The sequence below is a fragment of the Eublepharis macularius genome, chromosome 1 (assembly GCF_028583425.1).
Source record: "Eublepharis macularius isolate TG4126 chromosome 1, MPM_Emac_v1.0, whole genome shotgun sequence".
NCBI classification, from domain to species: domain Eukaryota; kingdom Metazoa; phylum Chordata; class Lepidosauria; order Squamata; family Eublepharidae; genus Eublepharis; species Eublepharis macularius.
In genome coordinates, this window is record NC_072790.1 from 196,666,057 (window position 1) to 196,684,165 (window position 18,109).

General features: G+C 39.2%; 1 protein-coding gene across 1 annotated transcript in view; it reads left to right on the plus strand.

Annotated features, from left to right (window-relative positions):
* The window catches only part of MTA3 (metastasis associated 1 family member 3), a 201,412-nt gene that overhangs the window by 149,787 nt on the left and 33,516 nt on the right, over positions 1–18,109 (plus strand). The window contains 3 exon segments of the mRNA XM_054989242.1: positions 3,919–4,005; positions 6,765–6,914; positions 17,673–17,704. Coding sequence (XP_054845217.1) covers positions 3,919–4,005; positions 6,765–6,914; positions 17,673–17,704 — 269 coding nt within the window.

The following is an 18,109-nucleotide window of genomic DNA, read 5'->3' on the forward strand; positions in this document are numbered from 1 at the left end:
CTGATGTTCTTTCACAACACACTGCCAGGGAGATGAGGGTCAGCAGCTGAAGTAGTTTTTCATGGCAGAGCAGATATTTGTATTAGAAATAGCTATTTCATTTGGTAGCAGAATTCCCCATTCAGAAGCCTTTTCCATGTAGTAATTAATCCCAGAAGGAGAGAATGGGCCCACCTAGAGATGGTAGTAGGCAAATCATGGCTTTGGGACTGCTGGTTGGCATGGGCAAAGAAGTTGTGGAGTAGCACCTTGCTGCACTGGATGTGTACAAATACTTGGGCCAGATGGAGTGCACCTGAGAGTGCAAAGCTTGCAGACCCTTTGTCAATCATTTTCCAGACCTCTTGGAGGATAGGTAATGTGCTAGAAGACTGGAGGAGGACAAATATCTGTCATCCCAATCTTCAAGAAAGGGGAAAAGGACAATCCTGGGAACTACAAGCCAACCTCTGTCCCAGAGAACTACAATCCTGACCTCTGTCCCAGGGAAGATACTGAAACATATTAAAGGCATCAATCTGCAAGCATCTGATGGACAACATGGTGATACAGGGAAGTCAGCATGAATTTGTTCCCAACAGCTCCTGCCAGACCAACCTCATCTTCTATGATCGAGTGACAGGCTGACCGGATTGTGAAAATGCTGTCGATGTAGTTTATCTGGATTTCAGTAAAGCTTCTAACAAGGTTCTGATGGGTAAACTGGTGGACTATGGACTGGATTCTAGGACAGATAGAAAACTGGCTGGAGAAACTCACCCAAAGAGTAGTTGTCAAGGGCATCAAATCTGATTGGAGTGCCACAGGGCTCAGTTCTGGGCCCAGTGCTTTTCAATAATTTTATAAATGATCTGGAAAAGGATATGAAAGGATTACTCATTCAATTTGCAGATGACACCAAACTGTGAGGAGTAGCAAACATCTTTAAAGATAGAGATAGAATTCAACAACACACACTGGAAAAGTGGGCAGATTTGAATAGATGCAATTTAATATGTATAAGTATTGAGTTCTCCACCTGGATAACAAAAAATGCAAAGCATGCATACTGGAAGAGGGATACACTTCTGGGTGGCAGTGTGTGTGAATAAGATCTTGGGATATGGGTGGATGGGAAGCTAAATATGAGCAGTCAGTATAAAACAGCAGCAAAAATGGTGAACACAATCTTGGTATGTATTAACAAAGGCATAACATCCAGATCACAGGAAGTAATTATCTCATTATATACCATGTTGGTAAGGTCCCATCTGCAGTATTATGTGCAGTTCTGGAGGCCTTACTTCAAAAAGGATGTGGACAAATTGGAACAGGTGCAGAAGAGAACAACTAGGATGATCAGGGGCCTAGAGAACAAGCCCTGTGAGGAAAGACCGAGGGACCTGGGAATGTTCAGTTTGGAGAAGCGGAAGTTGAGGTGGGACATGATTGCTCTCTTTAAGTATTTAAAAGGCTGTCACTTAGAGGAGGGAAGGGCGCTGTTCCTTTTGGCAACAGAGGATAGGACTTGAAACAATGGATTTAAACTACAGGAGAGAGAGAGTACCAGCTGGACATTAGGAAAAACTTCACATGAAGTGTAATCCAGCTGTGGAATTGGCTGCCTAGGGATGTGATGGGTTCCCCGACATTGGCAGTTTTCAAGGAGTGGCTGGACAGATACTTGTCAGGGATGCTTTAGGCTGTTTCTGCATCAGGCAGGAGTTGGACTAGATGGTTTGTATGGCTCCTTGCAATGTTATGGTTCTAATTCTCAGGCCATTAAATAGTTAAAAAAAGATAGAACTTACATTTATTGAGGTAGATTTCTTTCACAGGAATTTTTTGTAGAAGAAAGAAAGAATCCTAGTCTAAAAGTGAACTGTCCATCTTTGGCATGACCAGCTATTCCAGCATGATGCTTGCATGCAGGTATGTGGATCAGGGCTTTACGGCAGGAGCTTTGAAAAATGCATCTTCCTCCTCAGAAAGACATGAGGCAAGAGAGAGGAGACTTTCTCAATGGAGACTGGGAGAGAGGAGTCAGGAAGTGTTTCTGCCTTAGATATAGAGAAGCAATGTGCAAACCTAGAAAATAACATACACAGAGAGATACATACACAATGTCCACAATGTCCAAGGCCTGCTGAATAGCCTGTAACAACAATTTGAATCTGGGTTTCCTTGAGCATTTCATAAATTCTTCCGGGAGAAATGTAAGCAGAACTGTAAATTATTCCCTTACTACCAAGGAATGGTAAGGTACGTTTTTGTCTTATCTTAGCATGTTAAGAGCCTATAGCAATGATCCTGAACCTTTTTGAGCCTGAGAGTTCCTTAGGACACAATCACAAAATGGCTGCCACAGAAGGTGATGGCAACCACAAAATGGCTGCCACATGAGGCAGCATCAAACACAAAATGGCTGCCAAAAGAGGCAGTGGAAACCACACCAACCAAAGAAAGTCGATTGACATTATGAACAACTCTGATAGGAACTGTTCAACTTTTCAGGCAGAAGCTCTGCTTAAAAGGATGCCTTTTAAAATGAATATATTGTTTTAAAATATCTTGCATACATACACCTTACCTTCAGTCACACAGTGAAGACCCTTGTGCAATGGTGGCAGTTACTGCTGAAGCAGTTTTTAAAAGTCTGCACAGTCAATCATATCTCCAATGGCCAGTAAAAAACCCCACCTGGCCCCACCCACTTTCTAAAAGTTGTTGGCTGGTGCATGCAAAGGTATTGGTAGGTGCTGTGGTGTCCACAGGTGCTACACTGGGGAACCCTAGCCTATAGAATTCTCAGCAGTGGGTGCAGTGTACCACTCTAGGAAGCCTCTTTAATGTCATTGCTATTTTTTCTAGTGAAAGGGGACCATTTTATTCTAGTGCTTATGTGAAGGTTCTAGTGCAGGTGAGTCAGGCGTTTACATTCACACTGAAACTAATTTGTGTGTAGTCCTGGTGCCTCAGAGTGGCAGTCAAAAGGAATTATTGATATACTAGTTGTGCTTTCAACTTACTGTTTTTTAAAAAGGTCCTTAACTAATATCACAATGGTTTAGGGTTGCCAGCCTCCAGGTGGTGGCTGGAGATCTTCTGGAATTACAACTTATCTCTCGGTGACAGAGATCACTTCCCCTGAAGAAAATGGTTGCCTTGGAAGGTGGACTCTATGGCATTATCGCCAGTTGAAGTCCCTGCCCTCCCCAAACCCCACCCTCTCAAGGCTCCACTCCGCAAATCTCCAGGAATTTCCCAACCAGGAGCTGGCAACCCTATTTCACTTCCATAAACGTCATTTTTTTTCTCACATTTTTTTTCATTGATGGGCAATAGATTTCATTTTTTTAAAAAAAAATACAAAGTGTTGATGAGATTCAAAATATAACCTGTATTTTCCCATGTATGTTTTCCTGGCTCATCTTTGTCTTCTCATCTTTGGAATACAGAGTGTTACACATGAAACCATGGTTAATCATATGGAGATGTGTTATTATTACTTGAGAATAAGTAGTGTGCCTCTACAGGTATGTGTGTTATATATGCACTCTGATTCAGTGGTTTTCAAATTTTCTACTCCAGGGAATCTCTTCCATGTCAATATATTTCTGAGACACCCAGGAACCTCTGCCATGGAACCTACTTGTATTGCAGAGGATTCAGGGACGTGATCTATAACCCATATCCAGTTCATGCAGGCTTTGTAGATCTTGCCATCACTTCAAGTGCCTGAGTGTGTCCTATGTTTCCCTTAAGTTAGATGTTACAGGGGAAGGGTAGTCTTTCAACTAATTTTGTATGCTATTAGTGATCTTCTCATTGGGGGAATACTTTATCTTCTACAGAACTGATATTTGGAAAACGCTGCTCTACTTGATTTTGTTTACATTTCCCCCCAACCCAAAATAACATTCTCTTTCCTTTCCTTAGATGCTGACAGACATTGTGAATTTGTTGGAAACCCTTTGAAGAATAAAAGTACTAGAAAATCATTGTCATGCATAATCGGGTACTTGGGTGAGTACTCTGAGCAAAATGAATTATGTACGCTAGTGATAAACAAAGGACATTCAAATGCAATGAACATGGTATCTTTACTTTGGGGGTGCTAGGGAGGTTCATCAAATAGAGGTGAGTTTGTAGAAAGCTAACTCAGCAAGGAGAGATCAATGGTGGAATCATAACTCCCGCTGAGCATATTTTCTGCAAGCAGGTTGTTTGAAACAGGGGAGCAGTTAAACATTGAGTCCCTGACTTGAGGTATGAAGTGGGCCCATAACAGTAGCAGTGTATTTAATATGTATGTGAAGCTCTAGAAACATACCAAACCAGTCTGCACAATGAGGTAGTAAACTAAGTGATAAACATATGGACACTGCCTTTTCAGGCTGCGGGTATGCGTGTCATATTTTTTAAATGTTCCTGCAATTTTAAAAAAGCTCCCTGAATCATACTAATTTATGATATGTAGCTTGCTTTTTATGAAGGGAAGGAATGAAAAAAGTGTCCCCCACATACTTGCTTACACATATATACTGTCTGCACCCTGAAATGACTTATTGTTTATTCCTAAGGAATAATATAAACCAATCTGTGAAAATACCCAGTTATAAACATATGGAAACTGCACTGAGAATACAATTCACTCATCAACATCAGTGCAGTGTGGTGGAAAACAGTTGAATTTCAATGGAAGTGTACAAGGATAAAATATATACTTAGAAAACAAGGATGGTGGCACTTGACAGCATTGGAGATGGAATCTGCTGCCTTTGTGACAAACTGGAAAAATATTTACGGTTATGAACATATGGAGCTACCATATACTGAGTCCATTTCGCTCAATAATAATGATTTATTATTGTTTATAAATAATGTATGATTTTTATTTTGTATGATTTTTATTCATAATGTTACAGTGGGCAAAACTTGATGAGTGAATAATTAAACACTGTAGCAATGTTTAATTATTGGAGTGGGTCCTACCTATATCCTACCACCCCACAAGTGAGAGAGAAGTACATCCTTCTCTCTGCTCCTCCCACCCCTTTCCCCCTCCTCCTTCCTCTCCTCCTTCTCCTTTCCCAAGACGCTTTTTTTTTAAAAAAGAGGAAAAGTAGATGACATTATAACATCATCGTGTCATTATCTCGTTGTATTGGCTTGCCCTCTGGTGCCAGCCACTGCCTCCCAGCTCTGGGTCAGCTTGTACAGGGCTCTTGAGTTTGGAACACCGGGGTGTGTGTGTGTGTGTGTGTGTGTGTGTGTGTGTGTGTGTGTGTGTGTGTGTGTGTGTGTGTGTGTCATAAATCCTAAACAAAAATGTCTACTCGGAGCATGGCTGTCTTGTATCAGGGAAATATTATTTAAACCAAGCACAATGACATGACATTATAACATCTTGACTTTATAATGTTGTTATATTTGGTTATAACATCATTATGTTTGGTTTTTTAAAAAATATCCCCGATATAGGACAGCCATACTCTGAATAGATGTTTTTGTTCAGGATTTATGCCCTCTCCCCCCCCCCCGGCCATCCAGAGCTAGGAGGCACAGGCCAGCAGCACCAGGGGGCAAACTGACACAATGAGATAACATAAGGTCATCAAGTTTTCTTCACCCCCCCAAAATAAGTACTTATTAACAATATAATAACAATTTGTGTTGTAGTTACATGGATCTCTCTTAAGTTTCTATGCTTTCATTTCTGTTTTGTTATTTTTCCTACTACTAATGCCTTAATGCTGGGTGCCTTTGGTCATCGTAACATCGTAATGACATACTGCTATAACATAATAACATGATTGGGCATATATGAAAATTTTAAAAAAGGGGTGGTGGTGATATGATAGCACCAGTTACACTGACATTGATGCCAATGATGAGAGTCACACCTCACCTCATAACTCTGTTTCATAGTGATGTGGACAAAAAAAGATAGCATCTATACCAGGATTAAAAGCAGTGTGTGGAAAGGTTGGTGGCCAAAACGAATCTGATTCTTAAGGACTGAACACTCAAAAAGGGAGTAGTAAATCACCCGTACAGAAGAGGCCCTGGTCTGTGTCTATTGACTTCAATGGGCATAGAAGAATGTAGCTCTGTTTAGGATTGCATTGTTGACTTATTAAAATTTATGGTAGTTTTAAAAGGTGCCTTTGATTAATTGGGAAGTTTATTTTTAAAAAATTGTTAACAGTTTTAACTGTAAGGACTTAAAATCTAAGAGGAGGCATAGTTCTTTCCCTCACCCCAGGAAGGAATACCTCTTCTGGGATCGTGCCTGCTGCCACACATGTATGTATTGTAAAAACAAATAATGCCAGTTTCTTCAGAACTAATGTTCTATGCTCCTGTAGAATCATTCAATTTAAATATCTAGGATTAACTGACATTCTTTACCCAAATAATAATAATAACATTCGATTTATATACCGCCCTTCAGGACAACTTAATGCCCACTCAGAGGAGTTTACAAAGTGTTATTATTACCCCACAACAATCACCCTGTGAGGTGGGTGGGGCTGAGAGAACTGTGACTCGCCCAAAGGTCACCCAGCTGGCTTCGTGGAGGAGTGGGGAATCAAACCCGGCTCTCCAGATTAGAGTCCCGTGCTCTTAACCACTACACCAAACTGGCTCTCCAAATGATGGTATACACCAAATGATGGTATAATTATTCTTAACAAATCACATCTAAATGAATTGATGATTGAAAGTAATTTCTTTTTAAAAAATGAAATAACTGCAACAATCTCCTTTTGGAATGACAGAGATTCATCCTGCCGTGAAGCCGAATATAATGAAGTCTACACCAAGCCTTCAGAGTTCAATGTCGAAGCGAATGCTCGCAACCCCAAGCCATTCGACGTTAAGTATTTTGGGAAAGAGAAACTACAGCCACCATCATAATGGTCTGGATGGTATGTACACACCTGAGAGGTGATTTTTTTTTAAGTGGGTTGGATCCTGCATTTTTTTCACTTAATCTTGGCCAGTTCTCCTACTTATCAAAGCCTTATCACATGGTTCATACGAGCATCCTTATCACATGGCTTTTGTCCATTTAGGTTCTATGATCCCAACCACAGCCTTTCTGTTGATCACAGTGGACACGTTTCTCTTTTCTTCACCAGTGAAAAACCTGGGCAGATCCAATTGAATGTGTGTACAATTTAAGGCAATAACTCAAATGCATGCTTCTATTAATCTAGTGCTGCTATCTATCTTTTATGTAATTATGACAGGGTTAACAGCCTTCTTTTTCAGAATGAAAGCACTCTGTTAGAATAATTTTTATCCCACTTATCTAACTATCAAAATGGCTAGCATTGATATGTCAATGAAAACATCAATAAAGCTAAACATTGCAATATAAAATTTGTGAAAAATATCAGAATTAGAAATGGGCACAAACTGGAAGAATTCCGAACCATGCAGTTAGTGGTTCATCACGTTTCTCAAACCACAATCCATGAACTTTTACAAACTTGTTCCGGTTTGCAAACCAGTTTGTTCAGTTTGTGAAAACATCACTTCCAGTTCAGCAGAAGGTCTGCAGAGAGCTCATCCCCCTGTTGCCTAGGAAACTGATTGATCTGTGCTAGGCTCTCTGTGGTGACAAACCAAAATACGAAACAAATGAACCGGGCTAAAATTTGTCACGGTTCATGAGAAATGAGCTCCCACGAACCACCATTTCGTGAAACACAAACTGACCAGGTTCATGATGAACTTCAGTTCATATTTTGATTCATGCCCACCTCTAATCAGAATCAAATAAAAAACCCAAGATGAAACACAAAAAAAATAGAAGCCAAACAATTCAACCAACCATGTTATAGAAGAAAAACACTAGTTATGAAGGTGCCAGCTGCATCTCACAAGGAAGACTATTATTCTATAGACAAGGCACCACAATTAAGTAGAACTTCTTACTTTATGTCATATGGGTACCCAATGGAAAGCTTTTGAGGCACATCTCAAGGAAAAGGAAGATTTATATGGGAGCAGGCCATACCGTGGAAGCCTTGAGAGAGATGGAAATAAGAGTGTATTGGGAAGAGGACTTTTACCTGAGAGATGAGTTGTTCTAAAAAGAACCTTTTAGGCATTATTGTACATCTTAGAATTTTGGGGCCATGATTTACCATTTCATCCTGTGGTTGCTTTCTTATATTATGTTAAAGATCGTGTACCTGTATCAGATAGAGCACTTATCTTGTTAACTGCTGCAAGACCTGGTGTTTTTTTGTTATGGTACTTAGTGGTATTGAGTACCAGGACATTTTTTGAGGGCTCTCCTAAGCCCTCAGAGGGGAAGTGATGGAAATCAATGCAACCTTATAAATGAGTACACAACGACAAAAACACTGAGCAAGTTAAAGTGTAGCATCTTGTTGGAAATCCTCTGTAGCCCCTGGTATTAATGACTGGATTATAAGAATGTGGAAAATGGCACTTGTGTTTAAAATGACATATCAAAGCAGAAGTATAAATCAAGAAGCTTTAAGGGCTGATATGTGGACAGAAAGATGGGCTTTGTTTTTGATTACATCAATACGGTTAATGATAGTTCCTTTCCTTTTGTGTTTTTAAAACTTTGTCATGAGTGCTCTTTTTGTGTCTTTTCTCTTGTTAACTATATATATGTGTGAGAAATTATCTAAATTAAATAGACATATGCTTGTTTAACTCCATTAGAGTCCAGCTTGTCAGGGGCCACATAATCAGATGTCACAGCAAATAGAGTTTTTGATTGATGGCTTCCAAACCCAGGAATCTTTCAATTGTACTCTGTGCACAAGGAGATGAGTACATGAGTCCAACAACTCGCTGTGTTTGTAACTATCATGAACAAACAGAATCTTGATGTGACACCTGAATACAGCCATTGAAATGGGTGTAATTTTGTGAGAAGCACTGAGAGAGGTAGAATGGCACCTTGCAACTATGCCTGAATTGGAAATGTAGTGTATCAAGCATTGCAGGGGAAGGAATCATTAACAGATGCCTGCTATTGTGAAACAGATTTTAGTTTCATAATAAGGGTTACTAATTCTGGCTTGAAAAAATTCCTGGAGATTTCAAAGCAGTGCCTGGTGAAGGTGGAGTTTGGGAGGAGCAGCGTGTTCAGTGGGCATGTGATGCCAGAGTTGGCCCTCTGAAACTGCCTTTTCCTCTAGGGGAACCGATCTCTGTAGTCTGGAAATCAGTTGTAATTCCATCAGTACTCCAAGCCGGGGTTTTAGATTGGTAACCCTATAGCATAGTGATTAAGTAGTTGGCCTCTGAACCAGCACTCTGTTAGTTTGAATCCCACTGCTGCCACGAGCTCAGAAGTGGCCTCAAATAAGCCACTCTTCTCAGCCTCAGCTCCCCAGCTGTATTGTGGAGATAATAATAGCACTGACTTTGTTCACCACTCTGAGTGGACATTAATCTGTCCAGAAGAATGGTATATAAACTCAGTGTGGTGTTGTTGTTATTGTTGCTGTTGTTGTTGTTATATCATATCACAAGATGCAAAGGACTGAACTAAGCAGTGGATTACCAATTTTCAAATAATGCAACACATTTGGAACACACAGTTAAAGAAATAGCCATTGAACTTTACATATAAATATTGATCTTTGCAGAGTGAATACATTTTCCCCTAGAAAGCAGTTAAAATTCCATTGGGAAGAGAGGGATGTTTCCATTCATAACTCTGCATATAGATGCCAATGATTAGGTTGTTTTGGAACATGTGCAAGATACATTTGTTTTGTCATTTTTAAATGTCATTTCTGATGAGATGCAATATACTGGATTGGCTGCATTGTGAAATATCATCTCTAGAGATTTTGCAGTCCCAAAGCCAACAGCACCATGCCAGTATAAAATACATCTAAATAGCAAAGAGGCAATAGTAAAATAGATTAAAAGTATATGGCAAACTATATATAGTTAAATTATAGTTAAATTAAATTAGCATAGTTGTAAGTTAATTGATTAGATGTAGTGTTTTTAAATGTTTTAAATGGTATGCGATGTTTGTATTTCTGTTATCCGCCCTGAGCCTGTGAAAGCGGGGAGGACGGAATACAAATGTAATAAAATAAATTAAATTAAAATATAGGGTAGGTACATACATACAGACAAAATACCCAAAAGAGACTTGCAAACAGGCCTCATCCATTAGCCAACATGAGGGAATTAAACAATCTTTTTGGGTAATGTAGCAAGTGGCACAGAATTTGGCTAATACTTTTACCCTCTAATCCCCACTTGCATCTTCTCTTGCAAGAATAATTACATAAAATAGAAAAAAATAGCAGAATTTTTCAGGTGGATTAGGTCCCTGGCTCAAATTGGCTCAGCTACGAACTCATTAGTTATTCTTCAGCAACCAGTTTCCTCCACTTCTTTCTTCTGTGTGGATCTAAACGAATAGACTGGAAGTGTCATTCCTTGTTTTTTCCAGGCACAGATACATGTGTCCTGATTGAAGGCAAACCAAGTTCTGTCCACATCAAAGCCTCTGACGTGGGGCTAAAATTCTCTTTAAAAAGAGATTTTGAATAGATTCCAGTTTTGTGGTCAAGTGATCATTCCAGCCCCATACCATACAGAAGTGGTACAACAGCCTTACTCTGGTAAATTTTCAGACCTGGATCAATCAAGAAGCCACTTTTAGTACTGTAAAATTTCAGAACAGTACCTATGGATCTTAAGACAGTAGATGCTGAGACCACCAAGTGAGCCTTCCAAGATAAGAGTTTCTTTAACGATTACTCCAAGATATTTAAAGTTGCTGCATTGGTCTATTGGGATGCCATCTGTAGTCACTTAAATTTATAAGCTTTTGTCCTAAAGACTATCACTTTGATCTTAACATAGTTAATATTTAAGGCTTCTTCTCTACAGAAGTTGCCTAGCATTTGCAGCAACTTTTAAAGGCCAATGCTTGTAAGAGACATTAGAACCATTTTGTCGGCATATAAAAAAAATTGATAGTTTATGGAGGCCTAAAGAAAGTGGAACAAACTCAGAGCCAAACTACAAGTGATGAATGACACTTGAATGGCAAGTGTATTCCTCCCTGTTCACTTGCCCTCCACTTGCTCTCCACTCGATCCACTTGCCATTCAAGTGTCATTTGTCACTTGTAGCTTGGCCCTTAGGGCCTGATATACTTAAATGACATTCTGAGGCTAGATTGAAAAGCAGTGGAGCCAAAACGCACCCCTGAATTTTCTCAGTTTTCTCCAAGAAGGCCTAAAGCTGCTATGTTTGCAGCCTTGTTTCACTGGAAGAAGTCTTGGTCCATAGTAAAAAGGCTCCTGTTTTAGTGAAGGGGGTCATAGGATCCGTCTCAAAGTATGGAGTCCAAAGAAGTATGAGAAGAAAAATTGCTGCTGGCCCCGATCCTCAAATGCCTGCAAATAGCACATGTACTAGCAGAGGAAATTTGCAGTGCTATAACCAGGTGGTTCTATAGCAGTTGTTAGGCTTACATAAGATGGTGCACAAAAAATAGAACATCTTTGAATTCAGTTGTGCTTTTCTTTTCTTGCTCAAGATATAGAACTGCCCCTCCATGACCTCTGGTACCTATCCTATGTGTTGAGAGTTTTGTATATTCCCAATCTAGATTTTAGCCAGCTGCTGCTGGTTGCATCATGCATGTAATAATGGTGACTCTACCTACAGCTCAGATTAGCTTAGTAATTCAGATGGGTTGCACATCCAAACATACACCTGTATCAGCGTGCTTCTGTGTATGGCCTCTTTTGCTGGACTGGGCTGAGAGACCTTTCTGAAACTGTTATCTAACATTTAGGTGTTGTCATTTTCTCATGCCATCTTTGGCTTCATTGGATGGCAAAAGTCATCAGCAAAACAGGGCCTCAGCAATAGAGTCAGGATGTGCAGAAAGTTCCTGCCATCATTCTTGCCAGAGTCAATCCTGTTATTTCCATGCACAAAGAAAAACTCCATTAATGGTTGCCTTGGATTATACAGTCCTGAGAAGCATAACTGTAATTTCTACGTTCTCTTTCTGGTCAGTGCATTAAAAAAAAAAAAAAGGAAACATTCACACCATTAGATAAAGTTAACACTTCAGTTTTATGTCAGAATCATATCTCTTTGCAAATATAAATCTTGGCTAGGCTTCATGGTATTACATAGTTACCTAGCACATGTACATATCAAGAATTTAGGAAGCTACTTTGATCTAATTTAATTTAATTTAGAGTCATAGCCAAATCAAGGCAAATAACAGAATCAAAAGCCTTCCTGCAAAACAGAATAAAATATAATCAGAGTCATTCAAATGACCCCACCCACTTTAATCATAAATCCGAAGAGGAAGCTGAAAGCTGTTGGTCTTACAGTCCTTCTGGAAAGTGCTGAAGCTCCTACAATAAACTGTAATTCCCGAGGAACAGTTGTGTTATTCTCTCACAGCAAAAATAAACTGGTATCTTGTGGTACTTTAAAGATGTCACAACAACATGCGTATTTATGCTATACAAAATCACGACTATATCATACAGTCCCAATTTACAATATGACAAAGCCCAAACAGTAAACTGTTGTACTACCAATCAAACATTCAATATCAATCAAACATTCAATATAAAGGTTCCATTCAGTATAAGTTCTGCTGTTATGGGGTAAATTCACTTATTAGCTGTGTACATGACAGAATCCTGGGCAAAGTGTCCAAAGTCAATATTATTAGCTGCCGAAAAGAATATCCACGGCAAAGGTTATAATCACGGCAGTTTGACAATATTAGCAGCCGGAAGAAATATCCACGGCGAGAGTTATGATCACGGCGACGAGCTGCACCGGTCTTTTCACTTTTACTCGTTTCAACAAATTGTTCTTCTTCAGGCCGTTAGTTCTACAACAGATCATAATATAATAAACAACCACAAATGACGTTGCCAGCCGCTACTGTCAATTACAAATATGTATAAAAATTATATACTCACTTTACCATCTATTAGCCACAAATCCATCTATCAACAACGAAAATTAGTATCATCATGTATCAAGTGCTCATGCGTACTCAACACCAGCTGTTATACTATTCCCCTCAATTATCCAATCAGTATTTAAAGGACCTTTCAGCTTCCACATATGGTGTAAATAAGTATAAAACGGTATCCTTTTAAATAACGATACAACCAATTTACACACAATAATCCCTACATGGAACTTATACAATAAATACTATTTAATTAGTACATTTTCCATAAATATTCAATAAATACATACATACATTGATACAAAACCCTATAACCATGTAAGCCCATTAAATAATGGCTCTCATTGAAACAGACTTTTCTGAGACGGGCAAGCTGAAATTTACAAAAATAGACAAACTAAGATTTATAAAAATACCGAGTAGTCTAATTCATTGTTCAGACCCGCTGGTGTCAGGGTATTAAGACGAAAAATCCAGCGTGCTTCAGACTGTAATAAGAATCTATTTGCATAGCCCGGAACGCTGACAACCTCTAAAACGGTGAACTTAAAATCTCTTTTGTTCCTATGATATGTTTTAAAATGATCAGACAAGGGCGCTTCTTGATTTTGAGTTCTGATTTTTGAAATATGTTCTTGAATACGTAATCTAATTGGGCGTGAGGTACTTCCTATGTATAATAAAGTGCATATGCATTGAATAAGATAGACCACATTCCTCGTGGCACACGTTGAAAACTGTTTTGCATACAACGGGCGGCCGGTTTTGGGGTGCAGTATGTTCTTTGGGTCAATGCTAAGTGAACAAATGTTACAATGTCCGCAAGGGTAATGACCCTGCGGAAAACTAGAAGGAACCTCCTGCGTCTTTAAATCAGAATGAACCAGCATATCACGGAGGCTCCTAGTGCGTCTGAACCCAATTCTTAAGGGAGAATTACAACCCGGAATGTCCTGCAAAATGTGCCAATTCCTTTTCACAATTCCTGCTATTTGTCCTGCTAAAGGTGAAAAATCCATAGCCCAAGTGATTTGGCCATCAGATACTCGGTCATGAGCTTTATATTTTAGTAGGGCAGTACGTGGAGTAGCATCCGCTCTCCTCAATGCATTCATGATCACCTTTCTTGGGTAACCCCGTGCGTTAATGTATGTATGTATTTATTGAATATTTATGGAAAATGTACTAATTAAATAGTATTTATTGTATAAGTTCCATGTAGGGATTATTGTGTGTAAATTGGTTGTATCGTTATTTAAAAGGATACCGTTTTATACTTATTTACACCATATGTGGAAGCTGAAAGGTCCTTTAAATACTGATTGGATAATTGAGGGGAATAGTATAACAGCTGGTGTTGAGTACGCATGAGCACTTGATACATGATGATACTAATTTTCGTTGTTGATAGATGGATTTGTGGCTAATAGATGGTAAAGTGAGTATATAATTTTTATACATATTTGTAATTGACAGTAGCGGCTGGCAACGTCATTTGTGGTTGTTTATTATATTATGATCTGTTGTAGAACTAACGGCCTGAAGAAGAACAATTTGTTGAAACGAGTAAAAGTGAAAAGACCGGTGCAGCTCGTCGCCGTGGTCATAACTCTCGCCGTGGATATTTCTTCCGGCTGCTAATATTGTCAAACTGCCGTGATTATAACCTTTGCCGTGGATATTCTTTTCGGCAGCTAATAATATTGACTTTGGACACTTTGCCCAGGATTCTGTCATGTACACAGCTAATAAGTGAATTTACCCCATAACAGCAGAACTTATACTGAATGGAACCTTTATATTGAATGTTTGATTGATATTGAATGTTTGATTGGTAGTACAACAGTTTACTGTTTGGGCTTTGTCATATTGTAAATTGGGACTGTATGATATAGTCGTGATTTTGTATAGCATAAATACGCATGTTGTTGTGACTTCCTTGAGCCTGTGTGCTCTTTGTTTTTGTTTTGGAACGTGTTGGGAAGTTGTTCCCTTTTTGTTGGTTTATTGTACTTTAAAGATGAACAAGTTTTTTTCTAAGCTTTCATGGACCACAACCCACTTCATCAGATTTATGGGGACTCATTTTTCTTTACCAAGAATAAAAACAGCTTGAAAGTAAGATTTTGAGGGGAGAAGACTGTACAAGGAAGAGTTAAAAAGCCTCTCTACTCTGCTGATCTTTCTCTGGAAATCACAGCCCTTGTGGCGTCTATCTAGAGATGAGCACAAACAGAAATAAAAAACGAGCATGATGTTCGTTGTTCATTGCCCTCCACGAACAGGGACTCATGAACACTTACAAGCATGACCTGTTCACAAACATGTTCGTGGTTGGCTGTTCGTGGGGGCCAGCAGGCTCTCCTCCAGCTATCATCCAAGTTTGGTCAAGATCCCTACTGCACCACTCCCAGAAAGCTGACCTGAGCAGGCACCAGGAAAGGTACGAATAATATATAATAGCTTGGCCCCAGAGCCTGGCAGCAGCCCTGGAACTTGAGGGGTAGATCCCTACTGCACCACTCCCAGAAACCTTACCTGAGCAGGCAGCAGGAAAGGTACCAATAATAAATAATAGCTTGGCCCAGAGCCTGGCAGTAGCCCTGGAACCTGAAGGGGTAGATCCTTGTCCCACCACACACAAAGGAAATTCAAGCTCCAATGCACTCTATCAAAATGCCAGCCGCAGCTGTCTCTCTCCCTCTCCACTGGCTGCAAAGCCCCTGGTCTTTGCTCCCTTGTAACAAATTTGGAGCTACACACTTGAAAGGAAGACCTGCTTATCAATCTAAATTGGGCTTAGATTGGGGTTTCCAGGGCAACAGCAGGAGTTCAGACAGAGTTCAGACAATCCCTGCCTAAGAGCAGAACCACAAGTGACAAAAGGCACAGATTGGACACTTGTCAGCTTCCCTCAAGTTTTGATGGGAAATGTAGGCAGCTTGGCGGAATGTCGGACAAGTGACAGTTGAAAAGTCCATTGGACAGCAGTGAGAGAGCGAAGCTTCAAGACTAGGATGCCTACATTTCCCATCAAAACTTGAGGGAAGCTGACAAGTGTCCAATCTGTGCCTTTTGTCACTTGTGGTTCTGCTCTAAGTTGCCAAGGGAATTGATTGCAGGTGCCAGACTGTCTGGCTTGACGAACAGCAACAAACGAGGCTTGCAATGACCACCTATTCGTTTAGAATAGGGCCTCACGAACAGCTTGTTCACGAACAGCAGATTGGGCTTTTCATGGCCTTTTTTTGTTCGTATTGCTGTTTGTGCCCATCTCTACTTCTATCTGTCTGTCTGTCTGTCTAAAACCCCTTTAGAATTATCATGGAACTGCATGCAACACATTGGTCCGCACTGAGCTGTCATGTTTAGACCCATGCAGGAGTGACTTTTAGGATGCAGATACAGAAGTTGCTTAACTGACATGGTTTTACACTCTGCTCACTGCATCTTCTCTCACAGCTCTCTGCTCCTATCTAACCCTTTTCTGAACTCTTTTTTAGAAAAACTGGCTCATACCTTTAATGCAACACGTAAAGAAGAAAAAACTGCCTTGAAAAAAGTTTGTTCTGCCTGTCCCCCTCCCCTTGTCCTTCACTGACACAAGGCAAACATCTGACATTTCTGTCAGAAATCTATGTTCAGCTTATCTTCTTGGAAAACAAAATTTCAATATGCAACCCTGAGTCACCTTCGTGTTTTCTCTTTGACATAAATGCTTGTTTCAAAATGTCTTGTGAAGCCACTGAAAGAAGCTAAGTTATATTTGTATAGACTTTCTTTCTTCCAAATTATACTTACACGCAACATACATTTTACCTGGCATAAATATGTGATCTTAATTCAGTACAGTTATTGGTTCCCAATGAGCTACTCTTTCTCAATATTTTCTGAGGCTTTTTTTTTTTTTAGAAAAAATGTAGGAAATACATGTTTCAAAAAGAGAAAATTAATAAATGCCACAAATAAGTAGAAGAAAAACATAATTTCATGGTTAGGTCCCTACGAATGAAGATTAATATAAAATTCATTCCTAAGCAAGATGAATTAATTGAAGTGCTCTGACTTCTCCACTCAGAAGTGATTGTTTTTAGCCATGACCAATGGATAGGATGGGATTTATAGAGTTGCAAAACATGTATCTCCCACAGCAATATGGTTATTTTTATAATTTGCATATGAGAATTTTATCTTATCTAGCTGAAATGAGCGCCTTCTTTTTATTAGTGATTAAATAGCTTTTTAAGAGATTTATTAGTCACTTAGGTGAAGGCCAGCCATGTCAGACCTTTTGCTATTATGGTGCCTTGACTAGAAATCCCTTGCTTGGCACCTAGCCTATTGAACTATAGGTGCCACACGAAAATATTTCTTGGTTAGTGTGTACTTTAAAATATATGTGTGTGTGTGCATAAAATTATCTTGTGCTTCTTCTTCATAATAACTGCAAGCTTTATTCTTCTGTTCCTGCAAACTATTTTCTTTTGGCCTGGTTTCTGATTTTTGTTTAAAAAAATACTTTTTAAAGAATTTCTTAACTGCAAAGTTGAATAATTTTATAGGAGATCATTATTCGTTATTTTCTGTTTTATATATTGCTTTAATTTGGTCTAGAAGCCATTGTGAAAAGATTATAGTGGGAGGAAGGGGAATAAATGTTTCAAATAAACCAACAAATAATACTTTCTGTTATTTTCAGGACTCTCCAGTCATACACATGGAACAAAAATGGTAGGTTTTTCACAGTTTCCTTCCTAATATTTGGTTTAGAAATGGTGTTAGTTGTACAATTGCATGTTCTGCAGTTGAGGGTAAAACCTACACTATGATTTCATGGCGTGCTATGGAAACTCGCCTCTGAAAATAGAGGGTCTGTTTACCTATCATGCATAACAGCCATTGATAGGTATATCTTTTATGATGTTATCTAATTCCCTTTTGAAGCTACCTAAATGTGTTGTCTGCACCACAACCTACGGCAGCATATTTCATAAATTAATTATGCAATGTGTGAAAAAGCTTTCTTTCATCTGTCCTGATTCTACTTTCTGTCTAACTTCTTTGGTTGACCTCACATTCTGTAATTGTGGGAAATGGGGGAAAATATAGTTAAAATAGGTTAACTTTGTAAACCTA